Genomic DNA, 25,964 nt, shown 5'->3' on the forward strand with positions numbered 1-25,964 from the left:
GGGAAAGAAGTCTTGCCTTCATTTATAGGTAAAGAGAGAGGTTTTAAAATTCAATCAAATGAAAATTTATTGATATATACAGGCTTTTCATTAGTGGAGTGATGATTAATTAAAAAAGATGTGTTATCTATGACAATGCCATGCTTTGCACAAGCATGGTGGATCTTCTGATTGGTTATAACTTATGCTGGTCTCCACTGGTTGTACTGGTAAAAAACTTGACTACCAAAAAGTGAGAGAAATGCCTGAGGGTAGGATTGAATCCAGTCCTCCCCTTTGAAGATCCTGGGGAAGTATGAGTCCCACTGAGCTACAACCCTTCATCTTCAATCTTGTGAAAAAAAAAGGAAGAACGCATTCAGTGATTATGCAATTGATTGGGAGCTTGGATTCACATGATACCTTAAAACCAGGAGAGCTCCTCTTCTGGGCTTCTCTAATACCTCCGTCCATGGCGACCAACTCATGGACTTTGGAAAAGATCATATTGCAGACTAACGCAATTTGTGGTGTAGGAACTCTAAGCTGATGACTACATTCTATTGCAATTTGTAGGATTGGTACTCTTTTAACTTTCTAAGCTGACCACGTACAACTAGACATCCCACAGCAAAACATGGTCACTGGAGGATCAGCAGCCTTGAGACACCATAAGCTTGCCTAATTGATTGGCAGAGTTCAACTGCACTTGGGGCTGGGGGTAAGTTAAGACACCTCTGAGCCAGAGGCAAGTGAAGTTCATTTATTAGCTCTTAACCTCAAATCTAGTAGGGGAAATACTCTATGGTTCATGACTATCAAATGATCAAATAACATTGTACCGGGAAAAAAGATTAAATAAGAGAGAAGATATTCTCACAAACTATGATAAAGAGAAATTGGGTTATAATGTAAGCTGATGTGGCCTACATTGCCACATCAGCATAGCGGACAGTTGTTGTAAACCAACTCCCTGATGGTGGGAGTGAAGGAGATTTAAGAAGTCTTGAATAGGGTCCCTTGAACAACAAAATTATAAAAGTATTGCCATCGATTTCTCTTTTGTATAAGATTGGAGGTGCAAGAAGACACTGTCATTTCATCGCTAGAAAGCTCTGCAGTTGGCCGTCGTCGCTGAAGAAGATAAAACATAGTTGGATAGATCAATGGCAGGTCTACTCGGTCCAAATGGAGGTAAGTTTGAAATTCTGTTCTTAATGTTCTCATTTGTTATTAGAGCAGGTTTAGGCTTGCTACTGTCCACCTAAAGTTCTTCCTAAGAATGGCGTCAAGCGTTGCATACAGAGCCCACGCACAGGAGCACATACTCACAGGTTACAGCCGATGCGTATGGCCAGCCTACATGCAAGCCGGTTGGGCCTACGGTTCACCCACTTGTCCTGATTATGAACCATTATGGATAAGAATTGTTCCTGGAACATATTTCTGGAATTATTTCTGCTTCTCAGAATTGTTTCTAGGTGTTTTTATTTCTCAGAAACAATTTGTTTTGGAATTTAATGTCGCCCAGGGAGCATCTATCCTTTTGTACAATTGTACTCCCACGTTTTTTAAGAGTTTTAAGAAGAGAAATTTTACACTGGAGAGCACATTTTCACGTATTCTCATGTAGATATAGTAGAACTGTTTTCTGTCCTCTCATGGTGACTTAAGAGATGTTCTCATGTTTAACCAATGACTAATTATATATTTTGAAGCCCCACGAGGAGATCTATTATGTGGACTTACAGTTCGTTACAATTCATAATACCATTGAACTATTTTCCGCATATTGTTTACCCCCAAAAATTCGAGATTTCTTACAACACACATTAGCAACAATGGTCGATAAATGAACTTCTTACCATCAAGTCTTCGTAGAAGAAAAAGAAAGGAAAAGTGCCGATAAGGCATGAAGAAAACTCACAACTGCTTCTTTTGCAAGAAGTGAGGACATGTGAAGAAGACTTACATTAAGTATAAAAAGTGGTTGGCGAAGAAAGGTATGTTTCAAACTTTTGTCTGTTATGAGTCAAATTTAGTTAATTCTCATCACAATAATAGATGGATTGATTCAAGAGCAAAAATTCACATTATAATACTTTGCAGTGTAATCTATACACAAAGATTCTTGCAGAAAGTGAGAGGAGCATCTATTCAGGTTTTGTGAGTGCGATCTCAAATTGAAGCGGTTGGTGTCTACAAATTGATTTTGCAGTCCGATTTAGCCCTAGATTACGTAGGACTTTTAACATTTTGTTCTTCTCCAAGAACTTGATATCGATGTCCAAATTGACACCAAATTGGATATGATTTTAACTTTGTTGGCACAACTTTTAAGTTATTGCAAAACAATGTTGTTGTTGGTTTTTGGATTTCTTGTGAATGTATCGTATTTAATGCAATTGGATTTGCATTTGAAATCAATTTATTGTCTTCATTGTTCCAAGACACCTTTTAGACTTTGAAAATGGTAGAAAAACATATTTTAAGTCATACATGTGTATGCCACTGCCCAACCAAGGTGCTATATAATCCAAAAAAAAAAAAAAAAAAAAAGTTGGACCTTAAAACAGTCATGCAGTGAATATTCTTTTTAGATAATCAGAGAGGTTTAAGGATTACAAATTCTATTATCCTGCACGTACATTTACTATCGTGGAGTCAAATAATGCTAAATTTTTGGAGGATGACAGCAATAGTAGGAGTATACAAATGCCAATTGTAGTATTCAATGAACTAACTCTTGCAAAAGTTCCTTCCAAGTTTGACAGTGAAGGATCAAAGATATTTCCTTTATCTATGACATTGGATCCATTACTTGTGGCTCATGAAGAATTGCCTTATAAACAGTTCCCACAACAAGATCAAGTAGTTGATGAACCAATTGTTTAACACGAGACAACATGAGAGTATTGATAATGAACAATTAGGTTTAAGGCGATCCTCAAGAATTAGAAAGCCGATTATACCTTCAATTATTATGTTTTCCTCCGACACTGTGAGTTTGTTATTAGAATAAATAAAAATCTGATGTCATTTTCACAAACCATAGATAGTTGAAATTCCAACTTGTCGCTTAGTGCCATAAAGGGTGAGATGGAGTTGATGACAAAGAATCAAATTGGGAACTTGTTGAGTTGCTCTAGAGGGAGCTTCAATTGTTGGTTGTAAGTTGGTTTTCAAATACCAAAATGAATTTCAAAGGCAATATTAAGAGATACAAGGCCCGTCTAGTGGTGAAAGGGTATTATAACAAGAAAGAAGATATAAGGAAACCATGGAACAAAAAACTCGCGAGATCTTTCCATTATCTCACTATCTCAAAAGCTCAGATGATGGTCGAAATCCCATGTTAACCCAACTCGGTTGAAATCTCGATCGAGTCGAGATCTCGACTCAACTGAGATTTCGACCCAAACACCATTATATGAGTGCTAGATCGCGGTGGAAAATCTTGGTATATAGATACCTATTAATGCATACATTGGTCTACAGATACTTATTTATACCAGAAACCAGGGCAAACACTTATTTATGCCTAATATCATTTAAACAAGGGAATGAAAATGTTTTTGTATTTGTATTTAAGAAAATGTTTTTGTTGTGTGTATTTCATTTACTTAAGATATCATTCATAAGTAAACAAATATCCCCTATTTGAATCCAATAAAAATAGTTAAAAAATTAAATTCCAAAAGGATAAAAAGTCAACCCCCAGTTCAAAAACAAAAGTTAGATTTTCGATGGTAGGTGCAATTTTTAACTTCCTAATGCTGGGGTTTTTCTCAAATCTAAAAATTCCATAAATCTTAATATAGTAAAACATTGCTAAAAACCAAAAGTGCGGTAAAATATTCATTTGTTTTGATATTACTTTAATAATGGGAGTATTGGGAAGGTTCCAAAAGAATCCAAGAAAGCCGCATTAGACAGTGATGAAGAAATTACTGAGATATCTTCAGGGGACGAAAGATCACATACTCACATACATACATGTTGATGACTTGAAGCTAGGGGTGTAAATGAATAGCCAAAATCCGTTTCCGTATCCGTGTCCGTATCCGTTTAGCACTATCCGAATCCGTCCGAAAGCTAAACGGATGCGGATATGGATAGGCTATAGATATCCGAAAAGCTATATTTACATGTAAACGGATAAACTATCCGTATCCGTATCTGTATCCCTTTAGCACTATCCGAATCCATCCGAAAGCTAATCGGATGCGGATGTGGATATAACACTATCCGAGCCGAATCCGATCCGTTTACAGCCCTACTTGAAGCTAATGCATTACTCAAATTTAGAATATGCTAGATGTGGAGATACGAGGAGATCTACCTCGAGCTATATATTTCTGTTTAGTGGAGAAGCGATGTCTTGGAGGAGTATGAAACAATAAAAAACTACCTCTTTTACTATGGAAGCAGAAGGGGTGGCGTGCTATAAGGCTGTTTCTCATGCATCTTGGTTAAGGCAGTTTGTCACATATCTTAAGGTTGTGCCTTCAATTGTGAAGACGATTTATATATTCTGTGACAGCATTGTTAGTGTTCGGTTCTCCAACAACAAATGCTCAGTTAAGTTGCAGATATATTGAGATCAAATACTTTATTGTTAAAAAAGATATTCAGGATTGTCAAGTTTCGATCAAACATATTAGCACTGATGATATGGTTGCTAACCCATTCACCAAAGGGCTTGCTCGCTTAAGGTATTTGTTGATCATGTGGGTAGTATGGGTAATGTAGATCATTATTTGCTTAACGTTTAAGACATCATTTTTTTTAAAATTTCTGAATTAATTTTTTTTGCCATTTTGAATTTTATGTAATTTGTTATTGTTTGTGTACGTATAGTTTGTAATAACCAGACGCCATTAAGTTTAAAAGGCAATAAAAAGTTTTGACCCAAAATTGACTGTAACATTGATTTCTATAAAGTTAAAACTCACCACATAAAGGTTCGTTTTGAGAATGATAACTCATTGTGATATATGGAAGAAAATGTTCTACTTTACCAAAACAAAGAAGAAGAAGAAAATGTTCTATGCATGGACATATGTTGCTATGATTAGTGAGTTAGAATTTTCATTTAGAAAATAAAGTACTCTTCGAGGGTTAAACTATATATGATCATACATCAAGTATAAAACTTACAAAAATCTATTTGACATGTGACAATATAGGCCAAGTGGAAGAATGTAAGCTGATGTGACCTATATAATTGCCACATCAATAGAGGACGATTGCTTTAAACCGTTAGTGGGAGTTACAACTCCTTCGCATCAATGTGGCTCTCCTCTCCTCCAGTTATGGCAAGAGCTGGAGGATTCAATCCAGCAAAACAAGGGGTGTTTGGATCATTTCACTTGTGAGCCCCCCTATGATATGACCAAAACACCCTATGTGTTTGCTGGGCTGGATCCTCCAGCTCCTGCCACGGCTGGAGGAGAGCCGGATCCCCTTCGCGTACGTATCTATCAAACTGTCGAAAGACCTTAAATTGCATGCCTCGTTGGCACTTAAATTCCTCAATGGACGGTGGCCGGACGACTCAAAGAAGCATGCTCGTGGCATTATGCTGTTCTATTTGTGTGCAGCACGTGCAAACTTCCGTCATGCGTATGGCCCAATTGTACGCGTTCCTGCGAGGTGCCTGTTCGCACGTGCCTTCTTTTAATTCCCATTGGTCATCGGTGTTCTGTTCGACAGGAAACCTCTTCCGATCTCAACTGTGGAAATTTCTTCAATTCTGCTTTGCCCCTCCTTGTTGTGACGGTTGAAAGGGTAGAAATAGAGGAGGACAAGGTTGGAACTTGGAAGCATGGTCTGCAGATTTAGTCTTTCGAGGTGTAGGAATTCGTTATAGGAGTGGCCGAGGGGTCAAGTGTTAGAGCAGCAAAATGGCTTCCGAGGAGGAAAAGAGCAAACAGGAGAATAGTAGCAGTAGTTCTTGGTCGCGAAACCCACCCTATATAGAAAAGGAAGGCGAGGATGTGAAGGTTTGGGGAATTCTCTTGTTTGGTCTGGTTGGCGCCACCCTCACCACATTCGCCGTACGTTTTCTTTCTATTTTTTTTCTTCTTTCCTCTACCTGTTACTATATATTGTGGATTCTCTCCGTTTACGATTGCGTCCTTCAAGTTTGCTCATCGTCTCTTCTATCTGACGCCTAACTTCGGAAATTGAGTTCATTTAATCCTTGCTAATTCATAAATCATAATAGGTTCATTGGCGGAGGTTCTACCATTCGCAATTCCTAGTTGGGCTGTTATTGATTGCACCCAGCACTAAAAATCTGAACCTTTGCTGAATTTTGTAATTTGATGGCTGGGAGAATTCCTAGCAGTCTTTCATCCGATGGGTCATTATTCATTTCCCCATTGGTATGAGCTGCTGTCTTTCATTTAGTTGTGGAGGAGAATTTTGATCCCCGACGTCCAGGCTAGTTATGCCTTGTTATGTTTCGCGTTTATGAGGATCATAACTAAACCAATTATATAGGTGATAATATAGGTGACATTCTTAGATTGCTTATCTGATTTTTTTTCCCCTCAAATTTCTTTCTCTTCTATGTATGTAGCTAGAGGGCATCAAGAGAACATGGAAAGACGCTTGCTGCTTAGTTTGTGCATATGCATCTGAAGAGTGTGTTTGTTATGTGCCTATTGGGGCTCGATGTAGTGTATGGCCGCTAGATTTGGCCAGCCTAGTATGGGATAGGTTAAAGGGCTTGATTTAACGCGTTCCATCAGCTCTGGAGCTTTTGGTGTATCGGTCAAGTACCTAACATTTGGTATCAATGGGTTACGTGACATGGTCGAGTACCTAACATTTGTTACGTGCTTAGGTGGCATGAATTGGTTAAGTTATTTATTTGAATATATTACTTATTATATTTTAAATAGCACGTGTAAACTGTTTAGTAGTGATAGAAGTTGAGTCGTGTTAGTAATGATAGAAGTTATGAGTCTTGTCGTATGAGGAATGCATACGTGGGATTAGGATACTGTAACTGTTGCTGTGCAACCTATTTATTCTCCGCTTTTGAATATGAAGGGCAGCTAATTAAGTACTTCCAATTTCTCTTGCGAGAAAGAGGTTTGGCACCTCCCAATCACACCAACTCATTCCTTATCCCTCGCTTAATTACCTATTTTTTCTCACCTTCAAGATGGTAAAGTGAGGGAAGACTTGCACGTACCAGCCTGGTTTCAGAACAGGGGAATGGACCAGAGGGTAGAAAAGCTAGAAGATGATGTGCATTCACTTAACGAAGGGCAGCAAAAAATCCTTCTTGAGCAACAGCACATACTCTCCGAGCTCAATGAAATTTTTGAGAAGTTCAACACCACTCTTTCAACCAGCCAGCATGAAGTCGGTGAAATTTCAAGGGCTTCGACGCAACCCAATGGTGTGCGGCCACCTAAAAACAACCCGACTCAACGTTCTTGTAACTCCCAACAGACATTCACTTCTAAGTTGGTGAAGCTGGATTTCTCGTGATATAAAGGGGAGGAAGACACAACCAGCTGGACATGTCGTTCCAAACAATTTTTTGAGTTCCATCAAACCATGCTAGAAGAATGGGTGGTGCTAGCCTGCTTCCACCTAGAGAGAGATGCCCAATTGTGGTTCCAAATTTCCAATCAAGAGATAGTGACTTGGTGTATCTTCTGTGATGGCTTACACACTCGATTTGGGCCGATCCCCTTCCAAGATTTTTTTGGGGAACTAGCCAAATTACAACAACTCAGTACTACTCGAGAGTATCAATTCAAGTTTGAGAACTTGCTTTCCAAGGTGGGACCCATTCCGCCACATAGGCAGGTTAGTTTTTTTTATCAGTGGACTGAAAGAACAAATCAAAGCCGATGTTCTAGCTGGCCGACCCACTACACTTTCAGCCGCTATTGGATTGACTCGGTTGTATGAGGCTTGCGACCACTCACTTGAGAGAAAGAGCATTCCACCTGACATAGAACTTCCTCCTGTTCATCGAATCACGTTAACAGAGATGCAGGAAAGGCGGGCTAAGGGACTTTGTTACAATTGTAATGAACGGTTCATGCTTGGACATCAATGTGAGAAACTGTTCTTGATCGAAGGTTGTTACGAAGAGGAGGAAGTCACATGGGAAGGCATCGAGGCAATGCAATACGAACTTTCAGAAATCGATCTTGAGGACAAGACTAGAAATTAAGAGGGAGGGAGTTGTTACGTGCTTAGGTGGCATGAATGGGTTAAGTTATTTATTTGAATATATTACTTCGTAACTATTTAGTAGTGGGGGAAGTTGAGCCGTGTTAGTAGTGGTAGAAGTTATGAGTCTTGTCGTATGAGGGTTGGATACGTGGGATTAGGGTAACTACTTGGGTGAGAAAGAGGTTTGGCAGCTCTCAATCACGCCTACTCATTCTTTATCCCTCTCTTAATTACCTATTTTTTCTCACCTTCAAGATAATGAAGTGAGGGGGAAGACTCTGCACGTACCAGCCAATATTAGGTACTTGACCGATACGCCAAAAGCTCCAGAGCTGATGGAACACGTTAAATCAAGCCCTTTAACCTATTCCATACATACTAGGCTGGCCATATCTAGCGCCCATACACTAGATCAAGCCCCATTTGGCACATAACAGACCACCACGCTTCCGCAGCCGTCGTCCTCAGCAGCACTTACTTTGGCAGTAGGTAGCCCTTTCCAAGCGGCTCCACTTTACTCCAGGGTTTTCGCTTGGCGGCAGGTAACTCATTCTTGAAGGCTTTCACTCTACTCCAAGTAGCCCTTTCCGTGACTCGAACCCATGACGTGGTGCGCGGCTTTGATAGCAAATGTTTGGTACTTAACTGATACGCCAAAAGCTCCAGAGCTGATGGAACGCATTAAATCAAGCCCTTTAACCTATCCCATACTAGGCTGGCCAAATCTAGCGTCCATACATTAGATCGAGCCCCATTAGGCACATAACAGGGTTGTCCTGTTCATCAGCCTTAGGAAAATCACAAAATAGAAGCTTGTGCCAAAGGATATTTAGAGAATTACAGTTCTCTTGCAGTCTTCCTGTTGCAGAATCCAATTCTAAACAAAGTTATTGGTGCTAACATAGAATCCTCTTGTCTACAGTAGCCTCGGAAGGTTCAGATCTTGATTCATCAGATATTAGGTAGCTGGATTGCATTTGTTCCCCAGGGAATTGATGCAAGTCAATTATATGAGAATTCCTGTTGAATTGTATTCGCACTATATTTCTTGAAATTCAGACGAGTTACTAGTGAAAATCAAGGTACAAGATTTTGGGATTTCAACCTTGGTAGAAACCAAATATACCACCGAAGCGATTGAAATGGCACCAAATTGACCGAAATGGCATAGAAATTTACCAGTGAAATGGCCTAAATGACACCGAACTATGGTCTATTTTGTGAAAAAACCTAAACATTGAAGACCCCTCAATTCACATGCCATATCGTTTAGACCAATATAGAAACTGGAAGTGGCCGAAATTCTGACATTTTGGTCGAAATTTCGAGCCATGGTGAAAATTAAGCCGTATACTTCATTTCGTGTGTAAATTCCTGGTCAATGTCATTGTGATAACATGCCTCTTGCACAACATTTTTTTTGTGAACATTATAAACCTTACAGTGCAATGAATGGATTATTTCAGGATGACTTAAACTTCTTAAATTTTTAAGAAATTACTCGTATTGTGACCGTTTCACATGTTTTAAAATGAATAAAAGCAGTTTAGTATCCTCCAAATTTGTATCAACTATTGGAAAGACCATTTCTGATGGTTTCAGTGACTTGCTAGGTCGGACAATTGCAGAGGTCCATTGACTGGTTCTACACTCAGGTACATGTATTGTGTTACTGTTATTTGTCATATTAGGTTCTCTTCTTTCCCAGCCATCTTACAAGCAGTTTAGTACATTTTGCCCCTAGTTTGATTGTAGAGGGTGATGTGGCGTTAGTCTTTAGGTGTTAGATGGCTGATATCCCATATTGGTGGCCATGGAGATATGACCTGGGTTAGTTGTATGATCATTATGTGCCAATGGGGATATATCATTCCATTGAGGCTGTAATTGGCTGATCCTATTAGTGAATGAATTAACGAGAATAGGGGATATCGGATGTTTTATTTGCACAAGGCAATGTATTGCGGTGTAGCTTCTCCTTCGCTCATGTACCATATTCTTTTTCATTTTGTATTGTATCTCTGCTGCTTAACCGACCCCATTTAGTTGGGTTTAAGGCTTTGTTGTTGTTGTAGTGTATCTCTGCTGCTGAGCAGGTTGTGGTACATTTTTTGATTTATAAAGTTCTAATTTAATCAAAAAAGGAAAAAGATGAAAACGGGGCAGGAAAAGTTGTCCTCTATTGATATATAGTTCACATTCTCAATTTCGAGCCAAAGTATTTCGTTATTTCATTCTTCCTTCATATTTAAAACTAGTAGTAGCATATTAGGGGAAAATGAGTGCCAAAATGATTCCAGTTTGCTTCACTGGTGTAGTCAGTGTAAATTGTACAGTGCGGGAAAATTACAATAAACAATTAGATACTTGAGAAAAAAAATGCAACACTTACTAACGTCAATAAACAGAATTTGGAATAAGTTTGGTTCTTTTCTGAAAATGACAGAAAAAGATAAAAAAGTATAAGACATTGAAAAAGTGAAGAGGCTTTGGCATTTTCAAATCCCACAGGAGCAGGTTCAGAATTGCTGGTCTGTATCAGCTGTATAACTTTACCTTTTCTCTGCCATTTATGACAATGGAGGCAAAACCTGAAAGAAGGGGGAAATGATTGTCAATTATGGGATCTGGTTGTGTATTTGTAGATTGAAATGGGCTACATGGGATATGATCAGCTAATCCAAAAAATGTAGTTACCAAAGAGCAGCAACTTATTTAGAACTAAAAGAACGTGGGTGTTGGAGCACAATGGAATGATAGATTATGTATGAAAACATGTATTTCCACAAATTATTAGCTATAGCTTCCAAATTATGTTTTTATTCTTTTGATATCTTCTTCCCCTCCCCCCCCCCCCTTGAACTTTACCAGGAATTAGATTAGGCAACGTCTAATTTGCTGGAACTATAAATGATTTGTTTGCAACAAGCTGCTTCTGTTACCAATATTTGTTTATATGATTTACTTGTGCTAACCTTTCTGCTGAAGTTCCTCCCTTCAATTTGTGAGGAAAATGTGGACACCACATTCATTAAATGTTCATCACAGCCACATCAGCTGGATCCCAGTAGTGCATTGGGCTATACCTCTTCATTGAAGTGTTGCCCACTGTATGGTTGGATTCAGCTGTGCATGGCTGCCACTTGCATTTATATGATGGTGCTTGCAGTTCCCTATTCATAAAGCATTCTGTAATTCCTGTACAAAGTCTTCAATTTTAGCCAAAATATCTCCTTTGGTCAATAAGATCTTGTTTGGTACTGCAAGTCTTTTTGGTTCATCATCAAAGTTATCAGGTTAGCATCGATTTTTAACAAATCCATTCACTCTGTGAATTTTAGCAGGCCAACTACTGAACTACTTATTAGAGACCTAGAACAGCTGAAGAAAAAAAGTGTTATCAGTTGTGTATATCTGATTTCTTCAAATCCAAGGCATCTAATCAATCGCTCCTTGCTATCCTCTTGCCAATCCAACCTTGCCTCTGCGCAATCCCGTCTTCAATCAGATCCGCTCAATCCCTTATTGGCTGAGGAAGAGAAAAAACTCTCTGAAGAGCTCTCTTCCCTCGCCACTTTGGAAGAAAGTTTTCTCCGCCAGAAATCCCGCATTAGATGGCTGGAGCTGGGTGATTCAAACACGGCTTTTTTTCACTGCTCTCTGAAAGCCAGATTGAGCTCTAACTCCATCACTCTGCTCATTGCTCGGGATGGATCCCCCCTTTCCTCGGTCCTCGATATCAAGTCCGAGGCTGTCTCCTTCTTCACCTCCCTTTTTAACCCTTCCCTCCCCCCCCTTCATCCCCTGTCCCTGCTGGCCTCATTAACAAATTTGTCTCCCCCCCTCTGGCTTGCTCGCTCCTTAGTATCCCTTTTGATGAGGAAATCAGCAAGCCTGTTTTGTCACATAAAGCCAATAAGGCCCCTGGACCGGATGGTTTCAGCATGGGTTTTTTCTTGAGTTGCTGGGACCATATTAAAGGAGACCTCATCAAAGCTGTCCGCAGCTTCTTCTTTAACCCTATCCAGCTTGCCCAGGTCAATCAAACTTACCTCTGCCTCATCCCTAAAAAAGATGGAGCCTCCTCTCTGTCTGATTTCAGACTTATCTCTCTTTGCAATCTCCTCTACAAGTTCATTGCTAAAATCCTGGCAAACAGAATCCAGCTTGTCATCCCTTCCCTTGTCAGCCCCAATCAACCTGCCTGACAGAAGCATAGCAGACAACATCATCCTTTGCCCTGAAATTGTGAGGGGTTTCGATAGAAAATCTCATTCTCCTGCTGCCCTTATGAAGGTTGACCTTCACAAAGATTTTGATTCCCTTAGATGGGATTTCATCTGCGATGTGCTTTCCCAGATGGGCTTTCCCCCTGCTTTCATTTGTTGGATTCTGGCTTGCATCTCCTCCCCCTCCTCTGTTATTGTCAACGGCTCCCCCGCCGGCTTTTCCACTTTAAAGTTGGGATTCGCCAGGGTTGTCCTCTCTCCCCTTTCCTTTTCTCTCTGGCCCTGGAAGTACTTTCGAGGAGCATCCAAGCCAAAACGGACCTTCACCTTATCTCCCCCATTCCCAAGTGCAAGCAGCTAAACTTTACCCACCTGGTCTTTGCGGATGATCTTATGATCTTCTCCAAAGCTTCCCCCTCCTCTATCTCTGCCATCATGTCTTCCCTCCACCTCTTCGAGAGTCTCTCTGGCCTCCGCATCAACCTCCTTAAATCCAAACTCTTCCTATTTGGCGTCTCGGATTCTGACAAAGGCACCCTCCTCTGCCTTACGGGATTTTCCCTGGGCTCCCTCCCAGTGAAATACCTGGGCCTTCCCCTTATCCCTTCTAGGCTCTCCAGCCATCATTGCACCCCCATGCTTAACAATATCCGCAAGCATCTTCAACTTTAGAAAGGCAGATTTCTTTTCTATGCGGGCAGGTTTGAATGCAGTAGATCGGTTCTCCAATCTTCTTACATTTACTGGTGTGGCATCTTTGGCCTACCTAAAGCCACCATTAAAGCTATGGAGTCCCTCTTCTGTGCTTTCCTCTAGAAAGGGAAGGAAACCTTTGATTTCCTCCATCCAATCAGTTGGAAATCCATATGCCTTCCCAAATCTGAAGGAGGCCTTGGCATTCGCCGTATCCGTGACTCCAATACTGCGGGAATTCTGAAGCTCATTTGGAAAATCTCTTCTAAGCATGACTCCATTTGGGTCCATTGGGTCTACTCCCATCTCCTAAAAAAGGACTCCATCTGGACCGTTCCCATCCCCTTGGATTCTTCCTGGGTCTGGCGCAAGATCCTCCTCCTTCGCCCCTGGCTCTTAGAGCCACCTCCTCCTCTATTGCTGATAGGTCCTCCATCTCCCTCTGGCTTGACCCCTGGCACCCCAATGGAGTCCTCTACAATTTCTTTAGAGCTAGAGCAATTTACTCCTCCGACATTCCCAAGTCAGCCTCCCTTTCCACCATCATCTCCCATGGATCTTGGACCCCCCCCTTCCCCTATTCCCCCCATCCTCTCCCTGATCTGGAATTCCCTTCCCTCTGGCTCATGCGGACAAGGTTATTTGGCTCCCCTCCTCAAACGGCCTCTTCAGCTTTAGATCTGCCTGGAACCTAGTTAGGACCCAAGCCCCTTTTGTCCTTTGGCACAAGCTAGTCTGGTTCAAAGGTCACATCCCTTGGCACAGCTTCCTAGTCTGGAGAACCTTTAACCTTTGCCTTCCAACCCAGGCCTTCCTCTACCGAAGAATCCCTGTTTCCCCCTCTTGTATCTTCTCTTGGAATGGATCCGAAGACATTGGCCACCTCTTCTTTGATTGCCCTTTTACCTCTACCATCTGGAAAAAAGCCCTTTCGTTTATTTGGTCTCGCAGTAGGAGACCCCTCCCTTTTGCTAGAGTGGCTTTGGATGGACATGACTTACCTTGGATGCACTATCTGCGACACTATTGGCAAGCTTGTGTTTGGTGCGGTTCTTTATCACATTTGGATGGAGAGGAACCTTCGGAGATGGACCTCCAACTCTCGTTCCTTTGACCTGATTTGGAAAGCCATCTTTTTTTTATGTATCCTCTAAGCTCAGTTTTTGGCCTCATAAGGCCTTTTTGGATTCCCCAAGGAACATGCTTTGTTGTATCCTGGGGTTTAGATAGTGCTCTCTTGAGACCCCGTTAGTTGGGTCTGTTTCTTTCCCCCCCCCCCCCTCTTCTCTCTCCTTTTGTATATTCCCCCCCCTCTTTTTCCCTCGCCCCCCTCGGGCTTTGGTAATATATTTTTATTCACCAAAAAAAAAAAAAATGAATCGCATTCATGAATATGAAATCTGTCATGGAATATAGGTGATGGAAGTGATTTGTTGAAATATTCGCATGGACTGGTCTTGTACACTTGTCATATTGGCTAAACTCAGACATTCTATTATTTTGATTTGATTTATGCAGAGTAGACCTATATAAAGATGTTTAATCTATCACCTCCTTCACAAAAAAAAAAAAAGAAAGAAAAATGAAAGGCAAGGTGGCGTTGTCAACTGCTAATCCAGTGTGTGATTAACCTCCTCAACACCCTACCCCCCATCCCAACAAAAAAAAGAAAAGAAGAAAGTAATGCTGTTGTGTCTCATAAAGGTCTTCATGTCCTTCAGCTACATGATGGTCCACAATATTTGCCTGATGAACTTGCCATATCTGGATCTAATTCTCCACATGAATTAAGAATTTTGGATACTGGATCACTTTAAGCTGAAACATGGGGATGCTTTGTGGCAAAACCGGGAGTAAAAAAATCCCTAGTTCAAGCTAAATTCATGAGTGTCTAAGATGTTTTCAATATCCTGTGGTATCAAGAAATTCATTAATTTTGTGAAATGATATATAAACATCATAGTTGTCAAGGCGTCGCCTAGGTCGCCTTGCGTCCAGGTCCCCTCCAACGCCTTGGGTTGCCTAGATGCCGTGGCAACTATGATAAATATCTTTGTGAAATTAATTGGTTTTCTATGCTTGATCTCGATTTTAATTTATTAAAGGAAAAAGTTTGTTTCCAGGCTGATACAGATTCATCACCGAAATGGGCTTGTTTTATTAAGAATAAGCCTTGGGTTGGGTTATGTATGTGTTGGTGGGCCTTTGATCCCATGGGTTTTCATTGTAATGGGCCACTATGGGCTTATAATATGGGTATAGTCTAGGCATGCGGGGTTAGTTCAGTTAGTGTCTTTATTTCTTTGTTGTTTCGGTTTCCTAATCAGTTTAGGTTACCTTATTAGTTATGAATTGGGTTAGACCTTTCCTTTTTAGAGTAGGAGTCAGTTTTTTGAGTCTTCTATATAAGTTAGTAACGGATGTCAGCATTGTACACGAATTTTGACTAATAAAAAGGCTATTGTTGCTCTCCTTCTCCATTGGTGAATAATCCCTTGTGTTCTATCAAGGAAACTTTGAGTTTGATCAAGGCTGGGTGGTGTTTGATCCATCCAATCACCTTGTGATGTGAAGCCCAGGTGTTTCTCTTATTGCTATCCTCTTCTTCTTCTTCATCCTCCTCCTCCTCTTTTCCTCCATTAACAAGTTAGTAATTTTCCGAAATTTCTTGCAACTTCTATGCTGCTTAGAATTCATATGCAAGGCTTTTTTTGCACGAATTCTGGATAGAAGGACCCAACCGTTAGAATCTGCCCATATTTTGACCTAATGTTCTTCTATCCAAAAGAACATCTCGATTCAATTTAGGCAAGATTCCGTCTTGTTGATCTGGAATTATCCCTGTTTTCCAATTCTGCCCATGTTTCTTCTTAAGCTACTGTTTATGATTAAATTGATATACTTTTCAGATTCTATTTAATCACTGCTTCCTATCATATTTCAGTATAAATCGATTACTCTAATTCTGTTATTTGTTTGCTGGTTTATTACCGATATTCTCTTCTCCTAGATCTGCTAGGATTGACCTATATATTCTGATCTAATCATCAAATCAAGTTCTAACTTCCAGTAACTGTTCAATCTCCCAAATAATGAACCCGACTTGAGTTTCAGACCCATCCTTTAATCTGAACTTATTGTCTTAGAAAAGATCTTGTTTATTGGTACTGTTTTGAGTCTTCAAATTCAGTACTACATTGCAGACTCATTTTGGCTCTAGGAATTTTACTTCTTGGTCTCTGTAGAGACTTACATAACATAAATTTTTTTTTATGGGAGAGGGTTCCCTGAATGGCAGCATGGATCCTGCGCCAGCCCGGGGCCAATGGGAGCATGTGCGGAAGCATCAGCAGGGGTGGGATTTCCACCTTTTATAGGGGGCGGGGCGGTCATTTCGCGCTGCTCTGTGTCTGGGCGCAGGGGCCGCACTGCCTTTCAGGGGTTTTTCCCCTTTTTTTTGCTTACCTTTTTATATAATGAGATTGCTGGTAAGAAAAGTTAATTTTACAGAACTTGGAGATTAATTTAAATAATGTAATGCGAAAACCACTGTTTTAGTTTGAAACTGCAGCTGAAAATATCAAACTGAAAATAGTGCTCTTTTAAACTTACTGTGCATCAATTTGATGCAATCTATCATATATATGTGAACTTTATAGTTTCTTTTTTAATTTCAGTTGAAACACTTGAAATCTGGTTGGAACTTGGACTTTAAATGTGTACAAACTATGGTTAAACTTGTTTGTCTGATCTGAACTTACATCTGTTAGTTATCTTCAGACCGAAGCTTATTGATCATGTTTGTTATTTGACCAATAAAGCTAACTAGGTCAAAGGGTACAACTGGTGGTCCATTTCGTTCAAGTTTCAGGGAGGAAGCATGGAAACGATATAATCGTAGAATGCAAGAGGAGTATGAGGATGAAATGGAGAGAGTGGTGAGCCTGTGTTTCATTACTCTTGTTTTTGGTTTGTATATTTTGTTTAATGCTAGAGTCCTCAATGAAACCCTGTATTGTTTAGATTCACCACCATTATTTAATTCTAAAATATTGGTTGTAAGGATCTAGTTAATGTGAAATTCTGTAATCTTTTGATATGCTTATCTGTTGTTATGTCAAAATCACAAAAGAGAATCCTGTTTAGCTGTAAAGACATAGTTCAAAACTATCTTAAAAAGACTTAAAATCTTGTAGCTTGGGAAAGATCCATTTACTAATACTTCTAGCACTACATAATTTTGCTTTCACTAAGAATATTCTTAGATGACCAGCAATGGAACTGGCGTGATTATTTTGTGAATTGGAATGTAAACATCTGTTAAGTTTTGGGGCATTTTGGGGTTTCTGAATTCTGACAAGCTGTGAGTTTCTCTGTATTTCAGAAGAGGTTTTTGGTTTAAATTCCAAATATGACGTTGAAGCACTATGGCTGTATAAAGCATAACCAGTCAGTTAGTCACAAATATTAAAGGATGAGCTAGCATTATGCAGAAAAATATAGGTGGACTACATTTTAGTGATATACGCCTACTTTGTGTTATGTTGACTTTGTTTTTAGAAATTTTCAATTTAGTAAAACAGTAAATTGCTGGATTAGGAACTACATATTCAAACCATAATAGTTTCTGCTGCATCTCTGTTGTTTGACCCTATCCAATCATATCCTCCACAATGGATGGATCCCTTTTTTTGTTAGGGGAGGGGCAACTACTGGAGCTAGTACAACCCCAGGTTCCAAAACCCCTCAATTTGGGTCATTGTGGGCTCACAAGGGACAAATAACTCAAATTGATGAGTAGAGGCAATTTTGTAAATATAAGAACAGTTTAAGACCACTTTGGTATGGAAAAAGAATCAGGGACTAATTCGTAAATAAAGTTGGAAGAAAAGGGCTTTTCTGGAATGTCAGAATATAATGGGGGAAAAGATAGTAATAAATTAAGAAAAGAGTGACTTTTATGTAATTTAACCAACCATCTCTTTCTTCATATACGATACTGTCCGGTTTGATATCTGAAACAAGAGAGAAAGATAGATATTCCCATGGTAGGAACAGGACAGTTGCACTAAGGACCGTGCTAGCCTATTACATTTTTCAGCAGCAAGCGGGGCTTAGTCAAGTAGCGAGAAAACGGAGGGCGTGCTAGTGCGCTCCGGCTTGAGAGCAACTCGCGAAAGCCATTGCATGTTAGCGCATCCGTTTTCTTTACGTGCGCTAGCCTTTTTCAGCTGGCTTCAAAGCCTACACACGTAGTGAACTGTAATTTGTCGTATTTTAGGGCATTAAAGCCCCTCTGGTAAGGTTCTTCGACCTTGATTTGAGGGCTGATCCAAGCCTTGGATTTTCTATGGTGCAAAATCTCCTCAAATCTGGTTGTTTGATTTTAGATTTGGGTTACTTAATTCCTATTACTTATCCTGCAGTTGGTTCACTGCCTATTGCCTAGCAGAAGCTCCAGCTTGCCCCGCCTATAGAAAAGAGTGTCATTCCTGACTTTCCTCATTTCTAACTTTTGTCTGCCCTAGGCCTTAAAACAAGCACTTGGGCGCCTCGCCTACTATGTCTGACCAGAATTTGAGCCCCATCAAAAGTGTTGACTTTGACCTCTATTGGACTCTAGTCTGGCCAGAACTGTGGTTGTTTATAGTTGGTATTGCTGCTGGTCGGTTTTCTTTATTTATTGAACTACTACTAGATATTGTACGTTTGTTGGCGGTAATCTTGTTACTTGGAGGAGTAAGAAGTAGACTATATTTGCTCGGTCGAGTGGAGTATAGTAGCCATGGCGCATACTACATCGGAACTGACGTGGCTAAATTCTCTTGTTCAAGAGCTTTCAGTCACTAAACCTATGTAGATGTACTGTGATAATCAAACTAATATATATTTATTGCTAGTAATCCGATTCTCCATGAGCGGGCTAAACATATTGAGGCCCACTGCCATTATCTGAGGGGGGTTGTTATGAAGAAGTTGATCTCTACTGCATTTGTTAACTCTGGCAACCAACTTGGCGATATGTTCACTAAGGCATTGTTTAGACATGCGTTTCTTAATGGTTGTTTCAAGCTGGTCAGGGGAGATATATATGCTCCAGCATGAGAGGGAGTGTTAAGTTGTATAGCGCAGGGGGTTTATCACTTTATTGTCATGTCTTTCTTATTATTTGGGTTTAGTTGTAATTATAACATTCTGAAACTACCTTGAGCTCTTAGGTTCTCTCCATTTTTCCTTCTTTCCATAGACGACTCCTCTTCTGCCTTCCTCCTAACGTACTGATCTCCTGTTTCTCCTATTGTCACAGGTTTCCTTTATAGAGGTTATTCATTTTTGGAGAGAAACCATATAGCTGGTTGAGATCCTGCCTAACCCAAAATCTCACATGCTTCCACTCTCCCGGAGTGCATGCCCTTGGTGGGTCAATACAATAAATCTAGCACACAGCAAACCTGTAGGACAAGGATGCTATTCTTCCAAATAAAGAAATGGTGCAACATGATAGATGGATATGTCTATAAATCTAAAATCAGCCAAGCTGTAGTCTGAGTGTGGTCTCCAGACCTGGCCAAAACTTATATCAGACTGGCGACTGCCTAACCCAAAATCTCCATATCTTCGACTCCCATGGAACAAATGCTTTCTCTTAAGTAGAAAGGAGCTGTGAAGAGGATCTCAATACATGCTTGTGTTGGACTGTAATGCGGGTAAAGGTGGGTAAAGGAAAGTTTGGCTTGATATCCATCGATTATCATCCCTTCCACGACTTCCATTTATGCTGCATACGATGTCACTGGAACTGTTCTTTGTCTTGCATTCCATTATTAGTGGCGACCTTTTTTTCTAACCATGGTTCTTGATACCAAACTGTTCTATCAAATGAAACTGTGGAATAGAGTTATTTCTCTGCTGGAGTCATAAGAAATGTGCTGACTGTACACCTGTAGGATCAAACTGGATTGTAATCCAAAGTTTTAAGTTTGTCTGGTCAGGCCTTTTTCTAGAGAGCACAACATGCTGATGCATCTCATGAACACCTTGACTGTTTGGCTTAATTTTGAATGAGTATTTCAAAACACCCCTTCTAGAGCCCGTGTGAATGCTAAATCTACTACCTGATATCGTGCGAAATACTGGCTTGGGGTATCTCCATTTTTTATTTCAGACTCCAGTTTATGTGCAGAGGCTCAGAATGGTCTGGATATTTCTGTGATTGTACTTTCATCCCTACTTCATTTAGTTGACTGGGTTCTGCTTTTTGTAGGAGCGTATAAAGCGTATGCAAAGTGTGTTCAACAGAGAACGGAATAAATTTAAGAAGAGCTATGAGAGCTGGGGAGAAAATGGTCCCGGAGCATATCATCAACATTTTCAGCGAAATGATTGGTATTGGAAGACTGAGACATCCTACAGAGAACAAAGGACTAATTCGAGAGCAACCCCCCAAGACAGTGGAAATATTTCATTATCACATCACTACTCAGTTTTGGGCCTCGACAGGTAGTGATTAGTATTCAAGTGACCAGACTAGCCAATGGGATGAATCTTTTGATTTAGCTTTACTGGACCACGTGGGAACTTAAAAAATAGGATAAAGACAGTTACTAAACTCCTTACCAAAAAACTAAAATAAATATTTTGGTAAGACCTCCTCTTCTTGCTGGTTTTGTAGTTTCTATGTCTTGTTAACCCACCTTGCTAAGTGTTCAACTGTTCATTGCTCATTAGGATGGGACATAGGACTGTTCAAGCTATTTGATTCGTTGTCCACCTTGTCTATAAACTGGATGTAGGTAGGATTGTAAAAGATAAGGAGCAGAGATATGCATATGCGATATCAGACCCGATTACATTAGTGGGTAGCAGATTAAGTATCCAACATGCCTCTATAGGTGTATCAGTATCTGGATCAGTTAATTATCTGAATATTGGATTAATAATTTAAAAAAAAAAAGTCGGATATTAATTGGATCGGATAGACATGTATCTGTTGCCGACCTAATTAAATGTTTGGATATTGATAAATGGGTCTGGTATGTGTCTATCCGTTTGACTTAATTGGATCTAATATTAATATGGATAAATTCGGCCTGTTGACAGCCGAACATGTAGGTTGGCTTTTATATGGTTGTCGCTCTTCTAATTAAATTTTACAGTATTATTCATTTTGAAAAAATTGTGTTAAGGAGTTGGAAATTTGTGAGTGGAATGAATAGATATTCAAGATTGTTTATGTATGCTTCTAGTTGATGAGTTTTATTCCTACTAACTGCTTCTGTGTATGGGTTCCACCCAGATAAGCCTGCTCCTACCTTTTGTATGGTCACAAAGTTCATAAAAAATAATGTCAAAATGCCACAAGCTCCTTGTGCAATTGCAAGCTCAGGTACCTAGTCAAACTTGGGATAGATAAGGGTTAGCCCTCTGTTTATTAAGGGGTAAAGGCCCATTTTATCCTAGAAAGCAATTTAGAACAAGAAAACATAAAAAAGTTGCTTGCATGGGCATATTGGCAAGTAAGAAGCTGAGGAAGCAAAAATCCAGCTGTTTGTTGATTTTTGCAGGCACTATATAATGCAGAATAAGTTTCTGGGAACACGTAGGAAGTTGGTGCATGTTGATTAGATACCAAACTCACCTATTGTTTTAATCCCTCCTGGAAAATGGGCTAAATAATTTTGTTACTTATATGCATGCCCTATTGTAAAAATCCTTAAGATATGCCAAGTAATTAGCGTGAATTCTTTCTTTTTTTTTTAAATTTCTGTTTCAATTTTCAATACTGTCTGGATGATTTATCATATCTCTAATTCATGTTACCCATTCCATATAAAATGCAGTTGCACATCCATGGCTGGATGGCTTGACCTAGTCTGGAAACCCCGGTTGAGAAGAACTGGGTCCGAACCTGGGTTATGGATTATTTAGGGATATTTAGGAATTTATTTGTTAATTCTATACTTCTTTTTGTCAATTGGTATTTATTATTTTGTGTTATTTTATTCCTGTTAGCAGTCGGAAGGTTGCATTGGAGTTTGTTTCAAACTCTACCTTAGTTGTCAAGATGTCGCCAGGCATCCAGGCACCTTGGTCCCCTTGCGTCTAGACCCCCTCCAATGCCTTGGGTCTCCTAGACACCGTGACAACTATGAACTCTACCATCATTTTAGAGTTTGATTAGGAGACTTTCTTTCCCTTCATATCTGTAAACAAGTCCATCGAAATATTCAGTTTTTGGGATTGAATGATATGAAATTTGAGATCTCTGAAGGCTGTTAAGCTGCTGCCTGCGTGACCTGTTGGTTGGTTAGTTCCTCCTCTTCCTCCCTCTCTAGTCGAACCAGGTCTGATTTCCTCCTTAAAGTTTCTGATATATTGTTTTCTCCTCCTCCTTATACTTCTCCTTTGATTTTATTCCTTGTTTCTTCTTTTTCCCTTAATATTGGTGGTAATACTGGGTTTGGGAAAAATTGTTAAAACTCAATTAGGTCTTCACGGATCAGGCCGAGACTTAGAGGTTTACATCTCCTTTCCAGGGCAACTTATATTGTAGAGTTTGAGGGTAAAATACCATCTGAAATAAAAACTCTACATCAAGTTTCGAATCTGGGATTATTATTGCTTGCATCCAAGAGGGGCAGTTAGTTTCGATTCATCACCTGAAATTTAGGTTGATTGGTGGTCAAATGAAGTTTTGTCAAGAGGTAGGTGATGACCTTCTTTCAATATTTACACACAAGGGTCTAATTCTTGTTAATTATCCGCCCTTATTTGCTGAAGTTGTCTCTGTTTAATCCCTAGACTTTACTGAAATTCCAGATTGGTACTTTCCTTCAACTTTTATTTCCTGTTTTGTCCCTGACTCTGTTTATTACTCTAAAGGAATCCTAAATTGCTCCAGAAATTACACGATTGCCACTACCGTTGTTCGAGTTTTTATTCACTTTGGTGTGCCCATAGCGACCTAAAATTGGGTTTTTGAACCCGGGGTTGCATTAATATAAGTATCTCTACATGCTACAGGTCTGAGAATAAATGGTCATTCCAAACATCTGACTCCTTTCCCCCTTGTCACCCCCCCCCCCCCAACTACATCCTTTTCCCCCATTATGTTTCTAAACATGGTACTCATCTTTTAAGCTACTAAAGCTAAATTAAAATTCAAAATAACTGGAGTTGCCATCAGATATCAGTCATCACTGAGTGATGCTGGTAGAACCAATCATATGCTGTAGCATGAGAAATTTGTGCTTTAAAAAGAAAAAAATTTGGTTATGTTGCCTAATTGACAAATATGTTTGTATGTAAAAGTCTTAATAGCTGACTTAATTGGCATAAGGATTATATAGTTATGGAAAAATCAACATTTTGAGTGCTGTAATGTTGGTTCTTTGAATTTTCTACCCCAAATCAACAATAGTTATGGAGAAATGACTACTGGAAAAAACAAGTTCTGACTGAATGTATTTACAGATACTAAAATGAGGTTTGTTTACGGACTCATTCCTTAGTTGTTGATATAGTTGCAGTTTTGAATATGTATAAATTTATTTATAATCTTTAACCCCAGAACCCCCACTCCAGGGAAGGTGTCATGATTATTATCGTCAAACATTTTGTGTTCAGTTGATAAGTTATTTCCTACATTCATTTTGAGAAAGCTTATGTAGCAATGTGATGTGAATTTCTGATATATTTGTTTTCCAATTTCATTGCAATATTTTTGTCTTGATTAATTTAATGGTTTTCTTCTCTTTTCTCTTTTTGGTTGTTGCATTTTAAAAGGTGGAGATCAAAGCCGTACACAGAAACGGAGATCAAGGTATTAACACAATTGTTTTTTTGTTGTTGTTGCTATTGTGACGTGGAACTGCTCCATTTTACATTTTGAGGACAGTTTCATTTTGATTTATTATGTCAAGTTCAGCATTTGTTTTTCATAAAAAGTTTGTTAGACTGGTTCCCTTGAAGAGGGTCTCTTAGTGGGCCACCATTTTCGGCCATCTGGAGGAGTGATCTAGCAATTCTGAGTTCCAACCATTGGATCTTGATAGAATGGTTTGGATAGGCCATGTATTATTATGTTCAAATTCAATAAAATACTTCCCCATGCATGTCCATGCATCCCTATAGTTTTCAGCTAACCATTCTTTTTTGTGCATTCTCTCCAAAGTCCTTAATTTTTCAATACTTGATTTACCATTGACCAACTCCAATTGGGATGAAACTTGACATGTGAGCAAAGGACTTGGGGGTTCACCTGTCCACAAAATTTCAGCCCTGTCTGACCTGCCGCATGGCAAAACCAAGGCCCGTTTGTAGAACCCTCTGCAGACTGGCCTCCCTAGAAATACCATTCCCTTTAAATTTTCGATTCTACATTCCTATTGGATTGTAGTTTGTCCAAGTTGGCACATGTAGCTTGTGTAGAATTAGGTAAAGTTGAAGAAGATAAAAGAATAATTGGGGAAGCAGCACATAATCGCAAGAAAGAACGAAAAAAAAAGAAGCAACAGAGAAGAGAAGAAGAAAAGGGGGAAAAAAAAGGAAGCAGAAGTAACATGGTGAAGAAGAGGTAGGGTTCAGAGGCCAGCGTTGTGAATGGAGATTAAACAAGCTCGTCAATCGATAGATTCTTCAGTCTTCTTTTTGATCCTTTTTTTTCTTCCACAAAGTGATTCCTTGCTTTTCACCTGCTTGGTAAATTGGTTGGAGCCTTTGAAAGCCACCTCATTTGCAGGTTATGGCAGGGCACCTTGAGAGAGCATTGCTGGGCCCATTATGCTTGAGAGAAGCGAGCACTAGTTAGGAGCCTAAAACTCTTATAGGAGGATAATATTCCTGTTGCTTTGAGGCTGTGGATTTAAGGAGATAAGCAGGAGTGAATATAGTGTACAACATTAGTCAATCTTAGTGGGGTTTTGGTGCCTAAAATTATGGAAGCTGAAAAATCCGAAAATCCCAAATTGGGTGGGGGAGGGGGGTTTGTGTTTAAAGGGCTGAACTGCACTACAAGTACAATAGTACTGACATGATCTATTCTTGAACAGCCCATTACCTGCACATTATTGTCATCTTTATTCAGCTTATTTGATCAAGTTCACTGTCTTGCATGATAAAATAGATTTTGTTTCTTCGTTGCATATTTTTTATGTCCTTGGTAAACTGTTGTTTCCAGACAGCTTTCAGAGCGAAGGCAATGGAGTACCACCCAGACCAAAACAAGGATAATAAAGGTTGGCGTCATTTGACTGTTAATCTGATTATATCTTGCAATATAGTGTAGTGTCACTTGCTCCTGATGTAGTGGTCTGATTTGTTTTGAATGGCTGGTGCTTGCCATGTTCCATTGCAGAGGCTGCTGAAGCAAAGTTCAAAGAAGTACTTTTGTCCTATGAAGCGCTAAAATCAGAAAGAAAGAATGAGAAGCTCTAATCAAGAAAAAAGCATCATGGGAAGGGATCAAGGATTCTGACGTTTATTCTCATATCCAATCCTCAGTGGTGATAACTTTTCCAAAGCTGAATGTTGAGTAGCTTCACATGTGTCTGGTGATTCGGGATGTAAAATATAGTTGATAAGCAAGCTGCTGTCAATGGGTGAACGAGGCTACCATATATACGGAGGCATGTTCTGTTATATCGGGTTTTTTCTGTTATACCCAGGCCTCCTAGGTATGGCAATTTCTTGTAATATTTGTAGAATGCAAGTCCAATAATACATGGAAATTTTGCTCCTCTCTGTCTCTCTCTCTCTCTCTCTCTCTCTCTCTCTCACACACACACACACACACTCATTACAGGGGAATTTATAAGTAGTGAATAATGATGATTCTTTAAGAGTCTAGATGCCAAT

The 25,964-nt window shown here is 39.6% G+C and overlaps 1 protein-coding gene and 1 long non-coding RNA gene across 3 annotated transcripts; one reads left to right on the top strand and one right to left on the bottom strand.

Moving 5' to 3' along the window:
• The first annotated feature begins 5,699 nt into the window (after nucleotides 1-5,699).
• On the top strand, nucleotides 5,700-25,546 carry LOC122660557. 2 transcript variants are annotated; one of them, XM_043855918.1, is made up of 7 exons: nucleotides 5,700-6,038; nucleotides 9,801-9,842; nucleotides 16,931-17,047; nucleotides 20,374-20,609; nucleotides 23,895-23,931; nucleotides 25,288-25,345; nucleotides 25,465-25,546. In XM_043855918.1, exons 1-7 carry the CDS (start codon nucleotides 5,886-5,888, stop codon nucleotides 25,542-25,544), a joined length of 723 nt encoding a protein of 240 aa, XP_043711853.1. In that variant the 5' UTR covers nucleotides 5,700-5,885; the 3' UTR covers nucleotides 25,545-25,546. The 2 variants fall into 2 exon arrangements, with proteins under 2 accessions (XP_043711853.1, XP_043711854.1); XM_043855919.1 differs by lacking the exon at nucleotides 9,801-9,842 and having other exon boundaries at nucleotides 5,701-6,038.
• On the bottom strand, nucleotides 21,876-22,463 carry LOC122660558. The gene is made up of 2 exons (XR_006332710.1): nucleotides 22,269-22,463; nucleotides 21,876-22,160 (listed from the first exon to the last, which is right to left on the bottom strand). It is a non-coding gene; the product is annotated as an uncharacterized LOC122660558 (long non-coding RNA).
• Nucleotides 25,547-25,964: the final 418 nt, after the last annotated feature.

This window comes from Telopea speciosissima, chromosome 4, assembly GCF_018873765.1.
Source record: "Telopea speciosissima isolate NSW1024214 ecotype Mountain lineage chromosome 4, Tspe_v1, whole genome shotgun sequence".
Classification (NCBI taxonomy): domain Eukaryota; kingdom Viridiplantae; phylum Streptophyta; class Magnoliopsida; order Proteales; family Proteaceae; genus Telopea; species Telopea speciosissima.

What these genes read in the sequence shown, in the direction of transcription:
- LOC122660557 (XM_043855918.1), top strand. Translation starts at nt 5,886, where the DNA reads ATGGCTTCCGAGGAGGAAAAGAGCAAACAGGAGAATAGTAGCAGTAGT. An exon ending in ACACAGAAACGGAGATCAAG is followed by an intron (nt 23,932 to 25,287) that starts GTATTAACACAA and finishes TGTTGTTTCCAG; the next exon opens with ACAGCTTTCAGAGCGAAGGC. An exon ending in CCAAAACAAGGATAATAAAG is followed by an intron (nt 25,346 to 25,464) that starts GTTGGCGTCATT and finishes GTTCCATTGCAG; the next exon opens with AGGCTGCTGAAGCAAAGTTC.